At 45.6% G+C, this 20,076-nt stretch overlaps 1 protein-coding gene across 2 annotated transcripts; it reads right to left on the bottom strand.

Moving 5' to 3' along the window:
• Positions 1-949: 949 nt before the first annotated feature.
• NEU2 (neuraminidase 2) lies at positions 950-18,549 on the bottom strand. 2 transcript variants are annotated; one of them, XM_070269485.1, is made up of 4 exons: positions 18,013-18,549; positions 13,116-13,200; positions 6,483-6,687; positions 950-5,199 (listed from the first exon to the last, which is right to left on the bottom strand). In XM_070269485.1, exons 3-4 carry the CDS (start codon positions 6,681-6,683, stop codon positions 4,261-4,263), a joined length of 1,140 nt encoding a protein of 379 aa, XP_070125586.1. In that variant the 5' UTR covers positions 6,684-6,687; positions 13,116-13,200; positions 18,013-18,549; the 3' UTR covers positions 950-4,260. The 2 variants fall into 2 exon arrangements, with proteins under 2 accessions (XP_070125586.1, XP_023498360.2); XM_023642592.2 differs by lacking the exon at positions 13,116-13,200 and having other exon boundaries at positions 18,013-18,243.
• Positions 18,550-20,076: the final 1,527 nt, after the last annotated feature.

Below are 20,076 nucleotides of genomic sequence, written 5' to 3'. Positions count from 1 at the left end.
TCTGCATGAATTGCCGCCTTCTTAGGTACGCCGGCCTGGTGAGTCTGTAGACCGGGGCTGACAGCCAAGCTGCCATCTCCCTGCCCTCTCTGGTGAGAGGATGAGGGAAAGCCAGGGGAGGTGGCACAGTGCCCAGGGGCTGAGGGAACAGGCTCTGGGGACAGGCCAAGCAGAGCTCCACATCCCAGAACCCAGACGCACAGACCCCTTTGCATTTCTTGGATGTTCAGACAGAGACGATGGAAACAACTCAGAACAGATGCACGAACACTAATCTGGGCTCAGAAAACCCAGTTGCTCTCCTGGCCCTGCCTCTAACTGGCTGTGTGGTCTGGAGGAAGTCATGAGACCTCACGGGACCCTCTTTCATCCCCCTGTCAACTGAGTAGGCCGGACTTAGACTTCAAGGTCACTTCCATCTCTAAAGGGCTAACGTTTTGTGTCTTGCTATGTGTGGCCTTACCTCTAAGAATGGACAAGCGTCAGTTAGTCTTTGTGGCCGCCATGTTGCCCCCAGTTAATCTCGGCTGTGCAGAGAGGGGGTCTCTCCTGAGACAGTAGATGTCCTCTGTTAGCACCACTGGCTTTAGCAGACGACCCCGCCTGCTCTGCTCCCAGGGCCAGGCTCTGGGCTTTCCGAAGTGACCACCCTGGACAGGCCCCAAGCCCTCTCTCTCCTCTCCCAAGCCTCACATGACTCAGCAGGGGCCCTCTTGACCTCTACCATCCCCCGCATCAGAGGAGGGCCTCTCCTGCCTGGAACTGCAAGGTATTTTGGGGAGGAGACTGGTACAGGTGTCCAGCCAGGAGGTCAGTTTAGGAGACACGGTCTTTCATGGCAGATGTTAGCTCAGGGCCAATCTTCCTCACCAAAAAAAAGAAGAAAAAATTCCACTCCAAAGTTTTAAAACTCAATATAATATATTGATTTGGAGGTTTAACTAGCAAATCCACTACTCAGTTCAACATTTATTTTTTATTGAGGCATAACATACATACAGGAAGGTACACAAATCTTGCGTGTACAGCTCATTGAATATTTACATATGAATTACCCTCCTAACCAGCACCAGATCAAACAGAATGTTTCCAGCACCCAGAAGTCCCCTTCTAGCCCCTTCCCAGGGAATAGCTCTCCTCCACCAGAAATAGCCACTATCCTGACTTCGAGACCATACACTGGTTTTGCCTGCTCTTGAACTGCATATAAATAGAATCGTGAAGTGTGTATTCTTTTGAGTCTGGCTTCTTTTACTCAATATAATGTCTGAAAATCATCAGTGCTACTGTGTATGGCCATAGTTCGTTCTTTCACTGTGGTATAATATTCCATTGCATGAAAATTCCCCAATTCAGTTATCCATTCTTATTTTTGATTGACATTTGGGTTGTTTCCAGCTTGGGACTCTTATGAATGACGCTGCTGTGAACATCCAAAGCTGTCTTTACAGCTATTTGCACTCCTTTCTCTTGGCTACTTCTTCAGAGTGGCGTTGTTGGGTCATAGATTATTTGCATGTTCAGTTTTAGTAGATACTACCAAATAGCTTCCCAAAGTGGTTGTACCAGTTACACTTCCTCCAGAGATGTATGAGAGTTCTGGTTGCCTCACATCCTTGCCAATACTTGCTGCTGTCAATCTTTTTAAATGTAGTCATTCTTGTGGGTATCTCACGGTTTTAATTTGCATTTCCTTGAGGGTTTAGCAGGCTTTAAGATATCCTCTTTTGTGAAGTGCCTGTCCAAGCCTTTTGCTATTTTCATTGGATTGTTTATCTTTTTCTTATTGATTTGTAGGAGCTCTTTATATAATCAGGATATGAGTCTTTTGTCAGATATGTGTATTATAAGTATCTTCGCCCCATCTATGGCTTTTCTTCTCACTCTCTTAGTGGTGTCTTTTGATGAGTAGATCAGTTCAGCTTTAACCAAATCAACTGCTACTTTTTTTCCCACTCACATCAGAAGACCTTGGCATTGCATATGTTTAGAACTAGAAGGAACTTTAGAGATCATCTGTGCCAGTAAGTCTTGATCCTTAAGTCCACTAGAATAACTTGAGGGGCTTTTGAAAAAAATACCCACGCCTGGGCCTCACCATCAGAAATTCTGGATCAGTTGGTCACGGGTGGAGGCTGGACATCAGCAGGATTTAAAAGCTCCCCTGGGAATTCTAACAGGAAGTTGGAATCAAGACCTTTGTGACTGGAGAGAGTCTAAGAGAGTGACGTTCTGCTTGGCAGTGGCCAGATGTCCTATCCCATTCCTGCCTTATCTCAAGACCCTTCAGAGATGATTGGCTCTTCCAGGGTAGCTCGCGGAGGCCAGCCCCTGGCACAGTCTTTGGTGGGTCTTTCTCTCTTAAACCTCTCAGTTTGCCTGGGACAGTCCTGGTTAGTGCCCATTGTCTTGGTGTAAATATTAATAGCATCCTCCTGTCACTCTTGATGTGGATAATACACTATAGGGACACCCTAGCTTTAAGCCTTTTGAGGGTGCACTGCCCTTGCCCACATGCCCTCGTCCTCGCCCTCCTGACTGGGCCTCAGCTACTCCCCTATTGCAGCTACCTTTGCGGGGTTTGGAAGACACCACGTTGGCATCCTCAACACAGAGGGGTCTCTCTTTCCATCTCAGCAATGATCAGGCCTCGATTCCTCATCCTTCCAGCTGGATTTCTTAAAATCCCACACAGAGAAGCAGCACCGAGATAGGAGGCGGGTGCCAGGAACCACACCCAGAACCGAAGCTGCACCCCCAGCTCCCCACAGGGAAGATTCCCTTTAACCACCTCCTGGCCCCACGGAGACGCAGCTCAACTGCAAGGACCCATGACTGTTGTCGTTGACGTCCTGTCACCAAACTGCTAGATGGATCCAATCAGTAGTAGGAGAGTTGATTAGAGGGGCTCTGATGGGGGTTGGGGGGCAAGTCTGTTCTTCCGCAGAGTCATGTGACAAAGGTCCCCAAAGACCCGGGAGGTCAGAGAGGTGTCTGCCTCCTCCACCCAGGCCAGGCCCCCTCTCAGGTTGTTATCCGGCTTCCTATATGACAAGAACTACACAAGCACAGCACCTCCCCTTTGCCTCCACATGGTGACACCCCTGTCACCACAAACACTGAGTGCCCTAGAGCAGCTCCACCCCATAGAGGCACGTCCAACAGCCCAACCCCTCCTGCCCCCTCCATTCTTCTGAGTTATCTGATTCATCTGAATTTCACCTCTACTTTTAGCCAAGTCACCTATACAAAAATAACTTAGGATGACTGTAGTGGTTGAATGGTGGCCCCAAAAATATACACCCATGTCCCAACCTCCAGGACCTGTGAATGTGACACTATTTAGAAAGGAGTCCTTGCAGATGTAATTAAGTGAAGGATCACCCTGGATTATCTGGGTGCATCCTAAATCCAATGACAAAAGTCCTTATAAAAGACAGAAGAGAAAACAGCGGAAAGAGGACAAAGCCACTCGAAGACAGAGCATCAAAGTGATGGAACCATGAGCCAAGGAACCCCTGGGGTCACCAGAAGCTGGGGAGGTCAGGAATCATTCTCCCCCGGAGCCTTCGGAGGGAGCACAGACCCGCAGACACCTGATTTTGCACATCTAGCCTCCAGAGCTATGAAAGAATACATTTTCTTGTTTTATACCACCAAATTTGTGTTAACTTGTCACAGCAGCCCTGGGAAACTAAGACAATGACTCAAGCTAGCTTAATTTTCCTAGGTCCTGCTTTTCCTCCCTATGAAGCTGTTCCCCATGCTGTCTGCTCTAAAGCATTTTCAAGAAGACACACACACGCACACACCCCTCTTCTCATTTACGTCTCTGTCTCAGCCCTTCCCCAGGAACACAATGTGAGCATTTCCCAGGAAGAAGTGGGTCGGACAAGATAATTTATCAAGACCTGCGCAAAGGCTGGGGCCGTGGGGAGCAGGCAGGTTGAGCTGTGCAGAGCAACAGCCACCGTGCCGAGCTCTCTGCGCCCTGCCTGACACGGGGCTCCGGGAAGTCACGTTCCTTCGGTTTCTGGGCTGAAAATAGAATCCTCTGAGAAGACTGAAACAAGAAAAGAGGAAAAGAGCCGAGAGGCAGACCTCTCTGCACACTTTCAGCGAAGGGAACCCAGGGCTGGTGTCCACAGTGCACAGGGCGCTGGGAGAAAAGGAAAATCATCAGCCTCTGAGTTGGGGTGTGAAAGAAGAGATGGAGGCTCCAGGCCAGTGGTGGTCCTTCTTGGACAGCATGCGGTGGGCTCACTGAGGCAGAAACTCCGCTGGGAAGGCTTGTTTCAGGGTGAACATGAGGAAGATGATCTCCTCGTAATTATTTGATTCGTACAGACATGCAAACTGGGGTGACCCATCCGGGCCGGCACCCATGCTCTGGAGATCTGAGTAAGCGCAGCTGCCCTTGGCCAGCAGAGTGGGCTCCGACCAGGCCGTGGGGGCCAGGGGCCACTTGTTGAGGTACACGCCCAGGTTGGATCTCTGCCGGGAGTCAGTGGGGTGGGTGTACAGCAGCCACTTGTCTGAGAAGTCTGACTGAACTGTGGGGTTGGGAAAGCTGACGATGCTCCCCTGGCAGCCTTGGGGAGGTTCCGCAAGCTTTGTCACTAGTTGGATCTCCTTGAAATCCAGCCCATCGTTGTTGCTCTCAGCCTGGACCCTGGCTCGGAGCGGACTTCTAGCGTTCAGATACACCACCCTCTGTTTTGTACTCCCGACCTCAGCCACTTGGCACTCCAGGGTGTCCTGGGCCACAAAGTTCCCTCTTTGCCACGTGTGCCCATGGTCGTGGCTGATGAAGCAGACAGCGAAGGGGGCAGGCCTGTGGCGGGGGTGAAGGTTCCGGTAAGCGTAAGCAGGCACCACCAGACTCTGTGACTCGTTGTGCAGCTGCAGACAGTGTCCCGGGCCCAGCGCAAAAGTGGCCCATTCCTTGTAGGCCGAGCCAATGATGGAGTCAGTGACGTCTCTGGCGGGGCTCCAGGACCTCCCGTGGTCGGTGCTGGTGACTTGGCACAGCCGTGTCACGTTGACCCTGGTGTGGAGCTGGTGGCGCTCGGAGACCTGCCCGGGGATGGCAATGAAGAAGAGGAAGAGGGTCCCCGTCTTCTTGTCATACAAGGGGCTCGGGTTCATGGACCGGTGGCCCTCCAGCTGGGCTTGGGTCACCACCTCCTCAGCGTGCCACTGGATGGGAGGAGAAAGGAAGAAACAGCAGCATAGCATTGAACCGGCCAGTGACTGTGACAGGAGCAGTGCTCTGGGGGGCTTCTTGTCTCATGGGGTTAGAACCAAAGATGCTCAAAGAGAATTCTTCATCCAGCGCTCATCCATCCTGACAGCACCTCCCCAGAGCTGGCAGAGCCAGGGCTCCACCTCGCTCCCTCCCTGCAGCTCACTCTTCGTTTGAATGGCTGTTGCTTCCGTTCCCACCAACATACGTTACAGAGCACCTACAATGTGCCAGACGTAATACCCAAGATACAAAAGTGATTCAGGCACGAGCCATTCCCAGCTTCATCCTGGTTCTTTCAACTTACCAGCTCCTTCCAGCTTCTCATTCTTGCAAAGTAAAGCCCTAGCAGTAACTACAATAGTCTGGCCAGCGTGGGACAGAATATGACCATCACCTTCCATCTTCTATAAATCATACTCTATTAATGCAGCCTAGGAGGGACAGTACCATGACACTAGGACTCACACTGAGCTTCAACAATCCCTGGGTCTATGTCATATATGCTGCAGCTAGGACATCTATCCCCATTCATTAACAGCTATCCCCCATGAGTGATTCTCAGGGTAGACACTGTGCCCAGAGCCTAACATCCATTATCTTGTCTAATCCTAACCCTAACTCCTGAGGGACAGGTGTTATTAGCTCTGTCTTACATCTGGAGAATGAGAGGTTCAGGTAGGGTAGGTGAGTTGCCCAAGGCCTTACCTCTGGCAAGCAGTGGAACTAGGACTTGAACCCAGGTTCATGGAATAATGACCACAAAACAACGATAATAATATTAAGCCCTTCATATATGAGAAGCCAGCCTTGGATGTCTTCGTCGAAATGAATTACTTGATCTACATGCTGTAACTTCAGGACATGAGCAATCACCCCAACCCTTACTCTGCTCCCCAGGTTAATTTTATTCAAAGATACAACCCCCCATGTGATACTGGATTACTCCTCCCTCAGGTTCTCAGTGATACAGGGAAACTTTTCCAAACTTCGGTGTCCCTGAATGACTGTCCAGTCATGCCATAAAGCAGATGTAGCCAGGCCAGCTGGACTTGTTCATGGTAAACCCACGTGAGGTCCAATTGATCAGGTAGGCACACCTTCTCTGCCCCATCCCTGATAGGTTCCTCTTGAATTTCAATGTATCTTTTACCTCTATCCCCCAGGCCTCAGCCATCTAAGGATGGAATGGTCCATGTATTCTTGGTGGAGTGATTCTAGCCTCATCCTGCCTTACCAGGACCCGGTGGGTGGCCACATCATAGCTTCCTTTGCGCAGGGCAATCAGCTCTGCATGTTCATCCCTCTTGTCCCTCCGCTTTTCTGCAAAGGCCAGCAGGGTCTTCTGCTGAGGCAGGTAGAGCAGAGCAGGGATTCTGTAGGCATGGGCTCCGGACTGGAACACTTTCTCCTTCTGCAGGATGGGGCAGGATGCCATGGGGCTTGGGAGAGAGCACAAGAAGAGGAAATGAGCCCCCTGCAGTCACATCCTGAGATGGGGCCAGAGCTATCCTTCAAGGTAGGTGGTGCTCACCCCACAGGTGAGCCGACTGATGTCGAAATGGCCTCTCCTCGTCCTGTTGCCACGAAAAGGGCACGATTGTCTCACCACAAGACAAAAGCCAATCATCAAGAGGCAAGATGGTGATAGAGAAAGGGAATTTATTTATTTCCTCGCTTATTATTTTTCTTGTGTGTGAGGAAGATTGGCCCTGAGCTAACATCTGTTGGCAATCTTCCTCTTTTTGCTTGAGGAACATTGTCGCTGAGATAACATCTATGCCAATCTTCCTCTTTGTTATGTGGGATGCTACCACATTGTGACTTGAAGAGTGGTGCTAGGTCCACACCCAGGATCCAAATTTGTGAACCCCAGGCCACAGAAGCAGAGCACATGGACTTAACCCCTACAGAAAGGGCATTTATTAAGGAATAAGCTAGCAAATTACAAGATGGGGGACTAGCATCCTAAAGAACCATTTTGAGGGGGGCACAGAATCTTGAAGTAGTTACATAGGCCAGTGGGTTATAGGGGAGAGGGTTAGGGATGTTGACCCTCTGGTGTTACAGACTGGGAGTTGCCACAACAGATATTTCAATTGTCATGGACATCAGCATAGAATCTCTGTCCAGGGGTCTTCATATCCTTAGGGAGCTCAAAGGAACAAAGTTACCATCTTATCGCAGCTGGGAGGGGCCATAAAATCTACAGAGCCTGTACATCTCCTGGAGGGTGCATATCCAGCTGGGTTAGTTAATCAGAGGTTATTCAAAGTTATAGTATGGTTTCTTTTCTACAACGTGGCTTCCCTTATGTCAATCTTTGTGTTGAGCTGGTATCAATTCCCCCCTTTTTTTGTTCATTCCTCAATCTTTAGGGATACCCTGCTGATGAGAGGCATAGATTGTTCCATCTCATTGAACCAGTCTCTTAGTAAGACTGCGCTGAATGTGGGCTCCCAAAGTTAGGCTTCTATTGTGTAAGCAAGTAACCAGATGTTTAATAAGAAGCATTTCTAGAGAAACAAAAAGAAAAATAAGATTAATGGCAGGAGCAAATTATAAACCAGTTTCTGAGCCCAGGGGTCAGACAGTCAAAAAGATCTCTAGATGTGAGAGTCAAAGCAGCTTTCGCAGTTTGAAATGTCTCTGGTGATGTCATCAGGTGTTCAGGTATCTTTCTGAGTGGCGTACAGAGCAACAGATGTGAATCTTTAGAAAGTTTACATCAAGTTGTCCAGCTTAAGTTTGCAAAGCTTCAGGAAAAAGGGCAAATTCAGTTCTCAATGATTCCAAGTGAAAATGATGGAAAAGATTGAAAACATTAGTTTGGAGATTTGTAGCCAGATATTTTAGGAAACTAGAAGAATTCAAGATCCACTCCAGTTTAAAGATATAAAACAAAACCTCAAAGACAATTATCAGAACTAGAACCTAATATCCATGAATGTGTACTATAGTTTCTATTGAAACATAACTTTTCTCTTTAAAACTACCCTCATTTTTACCAATGATAGCCAAATGAAGACTCGTTGCTTGGCAAAATAAGTCTAGTTTAAATAAACTTGGCCCAATTATTTATGTAAGTACAGCAAGAATAGCAATTGATCATATAGGCTCTTTTAAATTTGCTGGAACTTTTTATAAGGAATCTAAGACTGAACTTTAAAGGCCTCTGAGGCCAGGAAAACCAAAACAAAGACTTGTCATTGGACTCTTCCTGAAATACTTTAGATTTGGGTGGATTTCTCTCTTCTCTTGAGGTTCCTTGCATCTGTCAGGGAAGTGACCTTCTTTACTCACCTGATAAGGTTGCTAGGAACACTGCAAGCAAGGTACCAAGCCAATATTTCCAGGTGGCTTTATTCCATAAAGTCAACTTTTGTTCATCAAAAGCTGCCTGGTCATATCTGAGTCTGCATGTTTCTCTCAAATATGACATTCCTGTCAAAGATTTAGTAATATAACCAATGCTTCCAATTGTGACCTGCTATGAAGACAACAGATTCTTATTGATCTTATGCAAATAACTGTACTGCCATGAAAACAATACTCACTCACTAAGAGTTTCCAAATTCTGGAGGGATCAGGTAGGGAGAAAAAAAGATAAATGTTTCAATTCTGCTTGCAAAGGTATTATTGTACCATATTTCCCTAAATCACACTTAGCTTAAATCTGGGAAAAACGAAACACCAAAAAAACAGCAATATCTCAAATGAAGTCATTAAAATTATAATCATCCTCATCAGTTCATTCAGCCCTGTGTAATTGATTCTTGATTTTAATCTCCTGTTAGCAGTTTCATGAAGTCATCAGTTTCTCTGTAAGAGTTCTGTAATTTCTTACCCAGTTCAGTTTTATGATCTGAAAGTTTATCAGAAACCTGTATTCTAGAGAAAGTGTCAGAGTCCTTTCCATGAATCTCTCTGAAGATGAAACATATTTGCAAAAGCATCAGAGTAAAACAATCTGCAAATAACACTAAAAAATGGCAATTGATAAAGACACTTAGCTATTTTGGTGACATACAACACTTTGAGATAATAACGAGAATTATGACCTACAACCAGGACAGATCAGAATTTTTTGAATGTTAAATAATTTTTTAAACACTTATATTAATAACATTTAGCCACACTATATAACCTGGGAAAGCTTATCATCATCATTTGATAATGCTTCTCATGTAATTTAACATACCAAATAAGTCTAATTAGTTAGTATCTTCCTCTTTATAGAAAGATAGAAAAAAATTCTTTGAGAAGTCCCAGGGCTGATTTGAAATTCTCAAAGTTTCCCTTTTTTAAGTCAAAAGAAAGACTTTAATTTGGGGGGAAGTTCATCAAAAATATCAAAAAAGTTTCAAAATGCTTTCTCAAATAGGAAACAATTCTTAGTTATCCATTCAATCAAACCGACAAGAGACACAGTCGAAAAACCCTTATAGGAAGACCTCAGTCTTTTTAAACATAGGAAATTATTTTAAGAAAACATAGATTTTCTATCTTTTAGGTAGACTTACTGAAAAATAAAGAAAAACCTTTTATATCCTCTTTTCAAGAGCAGGCTAAAAGTTCAAGAAAATTATCTTTTTAAGAGAGAAAGCCAAATTCTAATTTTTCACAAGCTTACCTTTGATATTTAAATTTATTTACTTAATTCAATTCATTTCAATCTTAGCCAACTTGACCATGCACAACTCTTTCCTCAGGTTCCTCTTCCACAAACCTTCTATAGCTTCCTTTTTTTACATTCAGAATTTGTCCCATGCCTTCTTTCTTCCCTCCTAGTACTTTAGGACAAATTTATCTTTCTTAATAAAACAAGCAAAAATATTTTCATTCTTGATACCTTCTTTAATGAAAACATACATCTTACTTTCCTTGAATACAAATATGTTTTCCTTATTAATTTTTAGTAGCTTTAATCACATACATTAACTAGAATTCTTAACCCTTACAGACCTTTATTTTTAGTGAAAACTAAGAAGTAAGCAATTATGAACTGTCTTTTACATTAGCAATCTGTGTCTTGACAAGTTTATAAACACTTTTCATAATTTCTAGAAACATGCTGCTTCATAGTACAACTTTTAATAAAATACAAGACAAATTCAGTAATAGACCCAAACATCTTTTAGTTTCTTTGTAATAAGATGCCAAAAGTAGATAAACTTAGACATGTTTAGCAATAATGTTTCAGAATTTTATCTTATTTGAAAATGACCCATATATTCAATGAATTTTCTATCACTTAATTTCACCTAGAAAAACTTCAAGTTACCAGAGAGATTTTGGAAGTTATCTTAAATATACATGCTATAACACATAATTATTGTTAAAATTATATCTATAGACTATCTCACTTACATTTGACCATTTGTTTGTAACAATCGTATTTAGATTACTCACAAAAATTTTACATGACACTAAAACAGTTAGTTATCATCTTAAGTTGTTTTAAGTACATACATTGTAACACATAATCATTGTTAAAAAGTTTCCCCCCAAATTTTACCTTTTTTACATTTATTTAGTTTACCTGTTTCCAGTAATTACTTAGATTGCCTATAAAGACTTTGAGACATCACACAAAATCAGTTATCATTCTAAGCTATTATTTTGCTGACAAATTTGTAACAGGGATGACATGAGCTCATTTGACTAGTAAACCCAGGCTGTATGTCTGCATCATACCCAATGCTGAAAACTCTGAGGACGTGCCTATTTTAATCAAACCAACAAACTTAAATAAGCTTTTACTTATTGAAGATTACTTCATATCACATTAACTTGAAAGACATTTGCGTTAGTTCCCATTACATTTAGAAATAACTTATATCAGTGCTTACTTTAAGCCAATTGAATAGAGCTCTTTAGAAATTATACCATCCAGAGACAAGATATTACACACACACACACACATATATTCATATAGACACACGTACACAGAAACTCCACAGCTATTGTTTTTAAATTGTTGCCATGAACACAAGACTCTTGAGTTATGAATCCAGATTTTGTTTTAAGCCTTTTTACTAATACTTGTGGAAAAGACACTCAAGATGCTGGATTTTTGGTGAAGGGGCTCTTATGGCCATTTTTCTTTCCTTTTTCCTTTTTTTTTTCCCCCCTTCAGTCCTAGGAATTAGCAATGGGCTAGATAGTCCCTGGAGGGTTTGCAAGCTCTTTGAGATAAGGGAAATGGGTGGTATCTGAACGGCCTTTAGAGCCGGAGTTCTAGTCTTGCAAGGATTTTTTTTAAGGACAGTTGCTCTAATTCCTCAGAAACTGGGTTGTAACTTAAATGACATTATAGGTTGATCTACCTGTCTGACTACATCGTCCCTGGTTGCTCAGTTCTATTTTAACTTAAGGAAGAAGGCCTGGAAAGAAAATTCCTAGTAGGCTCTGAATATCAGCTTCCAGTTTGGCCAAATTTCTGATCATAGGTTGCTAAATCCTTTCAAATATCTTGTCAAGTTTCCGCTGAGACAAACAGTAACCATACCTGGGTGTATTGAACAGCAGTTTCCCAGAAAATCTCTGAATCTTGTTCACTCAGGGAGGAGCTCATTTTGGGGCCCTGCTTCCAAGGTAGATTATGGGATGTCCATAAAATCTTTTCTTTTAGGTAACTGTTATAACTTAATTTTCCATTAGCTTTCTGCAACTAAACTTTCAATAAGGTTATTTTGGATTTTAAGTCTTTACTTTGAAGTGCACTTGTAAATGATCTTATCTAATGGAATGTTCCTTCTATTGCCAAAGTAATTCCCCTGAAGCCAACAGCCATTTTGTAGGACCCTTAGCCACAAGTGGGAGTGCAACCTGCATTTCTGTATGACCACCTCTGCTTGCAAAATAGGGGCAAGCACATTTTTGTCCTACCATATTTTGGGAAGCACCCCTCGCCCCCCAACCTAACAATTATCAAGCCAGGCCTTTGGGACACAAAACAAGCTGGGTAAGATTCTGCTGTTCTCTGCAAACATTTACAGCTCCTGGAACCATTTGGTCAAAAGGTGGAGCCCTTGACTCTTTCAAGCTTAAAGATTTTTCCTTGTTCCTTGGTTTCGAGGCTCAAAAAGAGCTCAAAATGGCCACTGTAATTTTGAATTATCCCAGATTATCTTGCCAGCTGTTTAGTTATCCCCATTTTAGGGGGATTTTTCTCAAGGTGGCCACAACAAACACGGTAATTTCTAGAGAGAGCTTGTTACGATCAGTGAGAAACTCAGTCCCCAAACAGCCAATTTTAATAAATAAAACAGTCAGACAGAGACAAACATGAACAGACACCAAGATCCAATTCTCCGGGACTGGAACCCAGAGCTTGGGACTCTAAGCCAATCCTTTTGAGCATCCCGGTGGCTGTAACCCTTTCACATTGTCTCCCTTCAACCAGTAATCCTAGCCTTGGGACTTTAACCCAGCAAAAAAATCTCCCCAGTGGGGGCTCTAACCCACAATCCTGATGAGATATTAGACAATTTTAAACACAAGCATGTTTTAATGAGATTGCTCACCCAAAAGGTGTCTGATCCTGGAGCTTCCTACAAACACAGATACAGAAAAACCAGACACCAGTGAACGCATTCTCAGATTTCAGGTAAAAAGTCCTACAACTATTCACATTGCAAAATGCACACCCAGATGCTCCTGCCATGAATGTAGACGGAGGGGCAGGGAATCCTCAGGCATCTCGGAGGCCACTTACCCTATTCCTGATTGAGCCTGTGGACGCGCAGATGTAGCTGTTTCTCTTCCTACCACAGTCAGCAATAGGAGGCAGCCAGCATCAGTACAGAGGAGCAGGAAAAGCAGATCCCCAAGACAAAGAAAGCCACAGCAGCTGATCAGGACTTACCCAACAGGTCGCCCGTCCAAGGTCAACTGGCTGCAAGCAGGAGTTAAAGTCCCACCAGAGTTGCCAAAAGAACAAGATCTGCTCACTGTAGGACAAAAGCCAGTCGTCAAGAGGCAAGATTGTGGCAGAAAAAGGGCATTTATTAATAAGCAGACAAATCAGAAGATGGGGGACAAGCTTCCTAGAGAATCATCTTAAGGGAGCACAGAATCTTGAACAGTTATATAGGCCAGTGGGTTGTAGGGGAGAGGGTTAGGAATGTTGACGCTCTGGTGTTACAGACTGGGAGTCACCACACCAGTTATTTCAATTGTCATGGATATCAGCATAGAATCTCTTTCCAGGGGTCATCACATTTCTGGGGAGCTCAAAAGAGCAAAGTTATCACCTTATCGCAGCTGAGAGGGACCATAAAAATCTACAGAGCATGTATGTCTCCTGGAGGGCTGCTGGGTGAGTTAACCAGAGGTCATTCAAAGTTACAGTATGGTTTCTTTTCTACAATATGGCTTCCCTTATGTCAACCTTGTGTTGAGCTGGTGTCAGTCCGGCATGGGGCTCATCCCCTTTCATTACATTCCAAGACCCTGTCTACCAATTCTTCATGTGCCTCCCATGGAGTTTGGTAGCACTCTGTCCATGAGACATCGAGGAGGGAGTAACTGGAAAAGCGTATTTTGTGTCATATTTTTATTGTAAGTTAACAAACCTCCGTATGACGGATCTGTGATAACCTTCAACTCTTCTGCCAAACCTGACACATCAATCAATGCTAAATCTTGGGTAGGATAGGAACGCTCGCCGAGTAGCATTCTGCAGCTGTCCAACTGCCAGAAAATGACACATAGGAGCTTTTTATAACTCCAGAGCCCTAGAAAGTTGCCTTAGAAAGAAAGAAAAAGAAGGAGGGGGGTGGAATTTCAAGGCTCTCCTCCCCAGGCTGCCTGAGGCTAAGACCCAGCTGCCCCCACCATGTGGGCTCCACTGCTGGGGCAGGGAGGGGATGGAAGACAGGCTCCTGACAGCTCCCTCGGGCTGGGAGGGTCCTCCAGAGGTGTAAGGAAATAAAAATAAAAAATAAGTATTCGGCCAAAATGGGCTGGGAGGACCAGAGATAACTCGGTGACCGTGGGTGAGAGTGGTCCTCATGCCAGGGTCCCCTTCAGGAGGATTTACTCCCAGCTGTAGGGAGTGCTGGCTGCAGAGCAGATGGCCTTCAGCCGTCAGCTCTGAGGAGGAGGAACAGGACTGCCATCAGCTGAAAAGAGCCTTGTCCTGGCCATACCCCAGGAAGGGCTGCATCTGATGACTGGCCTGCCCAGAATATAAAGACCCAGCCCCCTTGTCTTAACTCCGATGCTCTAAAGGGCCAGTGCAGTGCAGGGTTCCCACAGCTCAGCCAAGGCTTCCATAAGGGGCACCCAGCAATTCCTCTGCAGTGTACCCTTTCATACTGCATGCGTTTTCTCCTACCTCATATATGTATTATCTATTTAAAACTTAATTTAACATTTTTGAGAAATAAATGCAACCTATCAGTATTTTATTCAATCCATAATGAATATTATTGTTAGGACAATGTAACAAAATAAAATTAACAAGGATGTATGGTGCACAAGGTAACAACGTGCGATTGCCTAATCGTGGGGGGAAGAACTAAGTCTTCATGACAGAATTGAGACCTGCAAACTGCATCCAAGGAAACAGGGCCCCACAGACATAACAGAGGCTAGATTGAAACTTTGTTACGAATGGTAGATCGGAAAGAATCAAACATGATTCAAAATAAAAATGAAAATGAGGATGAAAGGTGAAGTTTAACAGTATTTTCTAGAAAATTGATCAAAGCTTGGCTTAAGCTCTTGGGTATTGACCTAGGAGTGGAATTCTATGTGTAACCGTTTGAGGAGCTGCCAGCCTGTTTCCACATCAGCTGCAGCGTTTTATTCCCCACCAGCAGCAACTGAGGGTTGATCGCTCCACATCCTCATCAACACTGGCTATCACATCTTTTGGATAATAGCCATCCTAGTGGGAGGGAAGTGGTACCTCCCTGTGGATTGATTTGCATTTCTCTATGACTAAGGATACTGAGCATCTTTGCACGTGCTTATTGGCCATCGGAGCTGGGTTTTAGCCTGGAGGCAACAGGAAGATTTCACATTTGTTTAGGCGAGGGAGTGATCTAACCTGATTTAACTTTTTAGGAAGTCCCTCTCTTGGCTTCTGGGCACAGGAGGCAGAAGGTGAGTCGCTTGCAATTTTCCAGGTAGGATCAAGTAAAAGCCTGGATGAAGCAGAGACTGTGACAACAGAAAGAGGAGCCCAGCTCTTAGAGACGGGAAGCAGCAGAATTAGCATGATTTCGAGGGCAAATTAGGGAGGAATTGAGAACGCCCCAGTTTAAAGTATTCTAAATTAATTTCCATAGCATCTGTGACTGTTTTCCAGATTCCTCCTTTAGACTCTGATCTCCTTTAGGGCGGGGACGAATATATTCATTCTTATAGCAAATATTTACCGTGTTCCTACCTTGTGCCCCCCGTCGTTCTAGGAACTTGGAACGCTTTGTGAATAAAACAGAGATCCCTGGACTCATGGAGTTTGTGTCCTAGTGCCGATGGGAGGGTTACTGTTATTGCCAAATACCAAACGGTGCTTGCTAGGACCAGGACCTGTCTGAGCACTGGATGGGGTGGCCTTATTTGACCCCCAAACGCCTGCCCTCTGTAAAACCTGTGAGGCTGAGAGCGATGCCCCTGTGGAAGAGAAGTCAGGGTGGAGCAGGAAGGCTGTGGACGCGTGCTAACCCCACTCCCCACCCGCTGCTAACCTCTGTAAGTAAGTATTTGTCCCATGTGTATTTAGAGCCAAAGCTAGCACAGGAGGAGAGGAAGTGGAGCAAAACGGGGACCTCTGTGTCACCTCAAGGTTCTTCTCTATTCTCAGCAACTCAGCGCCGGCCCAAACTCGCATACCCGCTGACAATACCAATCCCCAAAGGTCTCCATAATAATAACAACAAACACTTAAGAGGCCCTTACAAAGTGTTGGGCACTTTTTATGTGTTCTACAACACTTTAAAAATTTTTTGTGAATTATATTTACAAATTTTGTTATTTACAATACAATTTACAAACATTCGGTCACTTAATCCCCATGAAGTAGGCACTATTATTATCCCATTGTACCGAGGGGGAAACTGAGCCCACCCAACCCTTAAGGGTCAGAGCTGGGACTAAAGCTTCTAACCCCGTGCAGCACTGCCTCCAAGAGGAGTTCTGGGAAATGCCAGCTTCCTGCAGCTCATGGCATTTCCAGCGGTGCTCGAGCACCTGGTGTAGGTAGCTGGCCCACCTGGATCTGGCTCTGGCCCAAACAGCTTGAGACTGATGTGGGAAGAGAAGTGAATTAGGAGTCAAAAAAATCAGATTCTGGTCCTAGGACCACTCCTAACAGGTGGTGTATCTTTGGGCAAGAACCTACCTCCCTGGGATCTGTGTCCCCACCAGGCAAGAAGGGAGCGGTAGGAGGTGAGGGTACAGGCCCTGCCATCTCCAGTGTGGGGGCTGAGCTGGAACCTGCTTCCTGGAGGAGGGGTGGGCGGGGTCTTCAGCACAGCCCAGGCTCACACTCCAGGCAATCAGAGAGACGACTCTGTCAGGTTGAACCATGAGAAACTGCCATTTTCTAGGCTACCAGTGTCTGCTGTGACTTGTGGCCTTGTGGGTGCCAAACTAGAGCGAAGCATCTTACGCAAGGAAGCTCACGCCTCCCCACACGGCCCCCGAGGCCAGCTTTAGCTCTGCCATCTCAGAGGTGGGGAAACTGAGAAGTGGGTCAGGGAAGCAGCAGATGGCTTCCCCGAGTCGGTGGTGGAGGTGGGTGGTTTTGAGCCTGGCACTGCTGGATTCCAGAACCCGTGTTCCCAACCACTGGGCTCTCCTGCCATGAGACCCACAGCTGGGACTCAGGTCTGAAAGGCTTCCTCAGAAAAGGTGAGTAGTGGAGGGTCCCTGCCCACCTTCTTTCTCTCCTGTTGGGAGCACAACCTCGTGGGCACCTTTCAAACCCAGAGGCCTTGCTGCCAGCATTCACTTGCCCCTTCACTTCAGGAAGATGCTTTAGCAATTTACAAATCCATATTGAACACCTCCTAGGGACCAGGCAGCAGACAAACAGATAAACCCTGGTCCCTGCCCTCTGGGAGCCCATAACAATAAGTGAGAGCTGATAATTCTGATAATTCTGGGGAGCAAGAAGGATGTGCACTTTGCAGCTTTTCCCAGAGGAATAGCCCTTGTTCTTGGGATCAGTTTTGGGTGGAACACTTGCCTGTGGGCTTCCACATTGAAACAATGCCATCTCTCCAAAGGGCAGGCAGCCGGCTGCATCTGGCCTGCCAACAGCACCAGCAAAGCAAGCCCACGGGGCAACAAGCCTGAAGCTTGGGCGGCCTCCTTCCCCAAGAAAAGCCCATTTTCAGTAGGTTCATCAACTCAGCTTGGGAACAGGACTTTGCTGGGATTCCTGCCCCACACTGAGAGGAGCTCTCTTGACTCCCACACCGCTCCAGGACCACTGAGCATCCTTCTGGAAGTTCAAACCAAGAAATAACTTGACCAAGAATAATTGGGCCGAATTAGGAGTTTTCCTGAGCTGGCTGACCTGAGCCTCCTCCCCACATGCCCCATCCAATGTGTCCTCTGGACACCCCAAAAACAGAGTGGGGGCCATATCATGACGTTGAGGGGCGATGAGCTGGCATGCTCTTTAAGCTCGCCCTCGTCTGAGGCCTTCCAAATATCGCACCATCACTTTATAATGACCGAGTTCAGAAGAACTCTTGTTTATGTCAACAAAGGAGCAGGGGTGTCAATTCCAAGAAAAGCCGTACCTCAAGGAGAGTGTTCCAAGTCGGATCTCCGGGCCTGGGTGGGAAGTCAGTGTGGGTGAGCAGAGGCAGTGGAACCCAGTTCCAGAAGAAGAAGAGTGCAGCTCCTGCATCCCCCCGGGCTTGCCTCAAGGCTCATGGCCTCCTCTGTTGGGTCTGTGTCTATGTAAACCTAAGAGAGGGCACAACTTCTGCCGCCCACTCATCTGCCGACCTGCTTCAGGGCTATGTCAGGGTACAGGCCCAGCCCTGACCCAGTTAGGACGCTCCCTCTCATTAGTCCAGCTGTCTACACAGTCATGCTGAATCAGAATGAACTCAGGCAGCCTGAGTCAAGCTCACATCTTAAATGGATGCATCCAGCAAGTGTGTGCACGGCAGGGATCCGAATTCCCAGGGGCTGGGAGAGTCTGGAAGTGCAGGGAGAAGGAAGAGCAGAGGCTGGAGCCTGGCAGGACTCAGCTCCTCTTCTGGCTTTGCCAGGGCCAGCTGGGTGAGCAAGGCAACTTTCTTGACCTCTTGGGACCTCAGTTTCCTCCTCTGAAAAATGGGAACAAAAATATTATGGTAGACCCCAAGCTTTGTGAGAGCAGACAGCATCACTCATCTGCTACTCCAACCCAGCATCAAGAGCATTTCCGATACATCATTGGTACTCCATCAGTATTCATCAATTGAATGAATGGATGATGTTGCCTTTCCAGGCAGGGCCGATGACCTGGGGATTGCAAGAGAAAACCCATCTAAATCTCTTAACACAGCATCTGGCACGTGGCAGAGACGCAGTAGATGCTAGTACCTGGTAAGGTACTTTTCTTCTGTACCCACCACAACCACTCTAAGGTTCCTTGAGCCGTGAGCTCATCCCCAGGAGAAAGAGTCATTTGCTGCACAGGGCCAGAAAATATAACCCACCTCACCCCAGTCCACTGCCAGACAGCATGCGTGAGGCTGCAGAAGCTGGGAAAATCAAAAGGCAGCCCAGTTCAGGTCAAAGTGCACTTCTTGTCTTAGTCTGGAACCAGGGGGTTAAGGGAGGTCCTCCTCATTTGGATCTCTTCCCTCCATTGGACAAAGTCCTTTCGCAGCATCTTCAGCTCTCGACAGTTCCCGTGCCTCAAGTACACACACACCTTGGCACCTGTTTCCTGGGAGGTCAGCTCTGCTTTGCTGTCCCCGACCCCCCCATCAGAGTCCCCCTGGATGGCCAATTCTGGGCCCCTTGTAGCTGCTGTGGTCTAGCCCTCTCACCAGTTCTCAGAGAGAAAGTCACAGCCTGACCTCAGGATTTATCTTTGAAAACCCCACCCAAAGGCCAACCCATGTGAACACCCCAATAAACCCAGACCCCCGGCCGTGACTCACGCCCACGGGAGGTCTGGGAATCACCTGGAAGTTGATGCCTTCACAACCTTGTTGTTCTCCAGCGAATTCACTGGGCCACAGAAGAGGGATGTTAAAAGTGAGTGAAGTGTAGGGGTAAGAGATCACCAAAGAAACTGTGACACATCCATAAAACGGAACGTTAGGCAGCCGATTAATTAAAATCCTGTTTTAAAGACTAGATAAGGCTGGGACAGTGTGAAGTATGAAAAGTAGGATAGAAGATGGCAGATAAAGTAAGATCCCACTTCTACAAATGTGTATCTTATGTACTCAAAAGTCGGTATTAAAAAATAAACAAAAATTACATCCAAATATATATTGTTCTGCTCCCAAAACTTAGCACAGTGTCTGGAACAAAATAGATACCCAGTAAATATCTACTAAATGTAGAATGAATAAATAAATATTACCAGTAATAAATTTTAACTAGTGGGATTATAAGTGATGTTTATTACCTCCTTGCACTCTTCCAGGTATATATGAATATTATTATTTTAAAAAGACATTATTTAAAAAATAATGGTAAGTAATATAATGAAAGGCTTGAACGTGTGGCTTATTATTGCCTATTTAACTCCATCCGAGCCAGATCATCCAGTGCGGAAATATGGTTTCAAAAGGGCCTAAAGAGCTTCTAAAAATGGGCTTGACTGAGCAGACAAATTTAACTTACATTTGACT

Source organism: Equus caballus, chromosome 6 (genome assembly GCF_041296265.1).
Source record: "Equus caballus isolate H_3958 breed thoroughbred chromosome 6, TB-T2T, whole genome shotgun sequence".
In the NCBI taxonomy this organism is placed as follows: domain Eukaryota; kingdom Metazoa; phylum Chordata; class Mammalia; order Perissodactyla; family Equidae; genus Equus; species Equus caballus.
The sequence above is the reverse complement of the archived record's forward strand: the minus strand, read 5'-3'. Positions and strand labels throughout refer to the sequence as shown.

Coding starts and splice junctions, on each gene's coding strand:
- NEU2 (XM_023642592.2), bottom strand. CDS start 18,122: ATGCAGGAGCTGCACTCTTCTTCTTCTGGAACTGGGTTCCACTGCCTC. Junction 6,688..18,012: donor CTTGGAACACTCTCCTTGAG/GTACGGCTTTTC, acceptor CTCTCTCCCAAG/CCCCATGGCATCCTGCCCCA. Junction 5,200..6,482: donor TGGCCACCCACCGGGTCCTG/GTAAGGCAGGAT, acceptor CCTCCCATCCAG/TGGCACGCTGAGGAGGTGGT.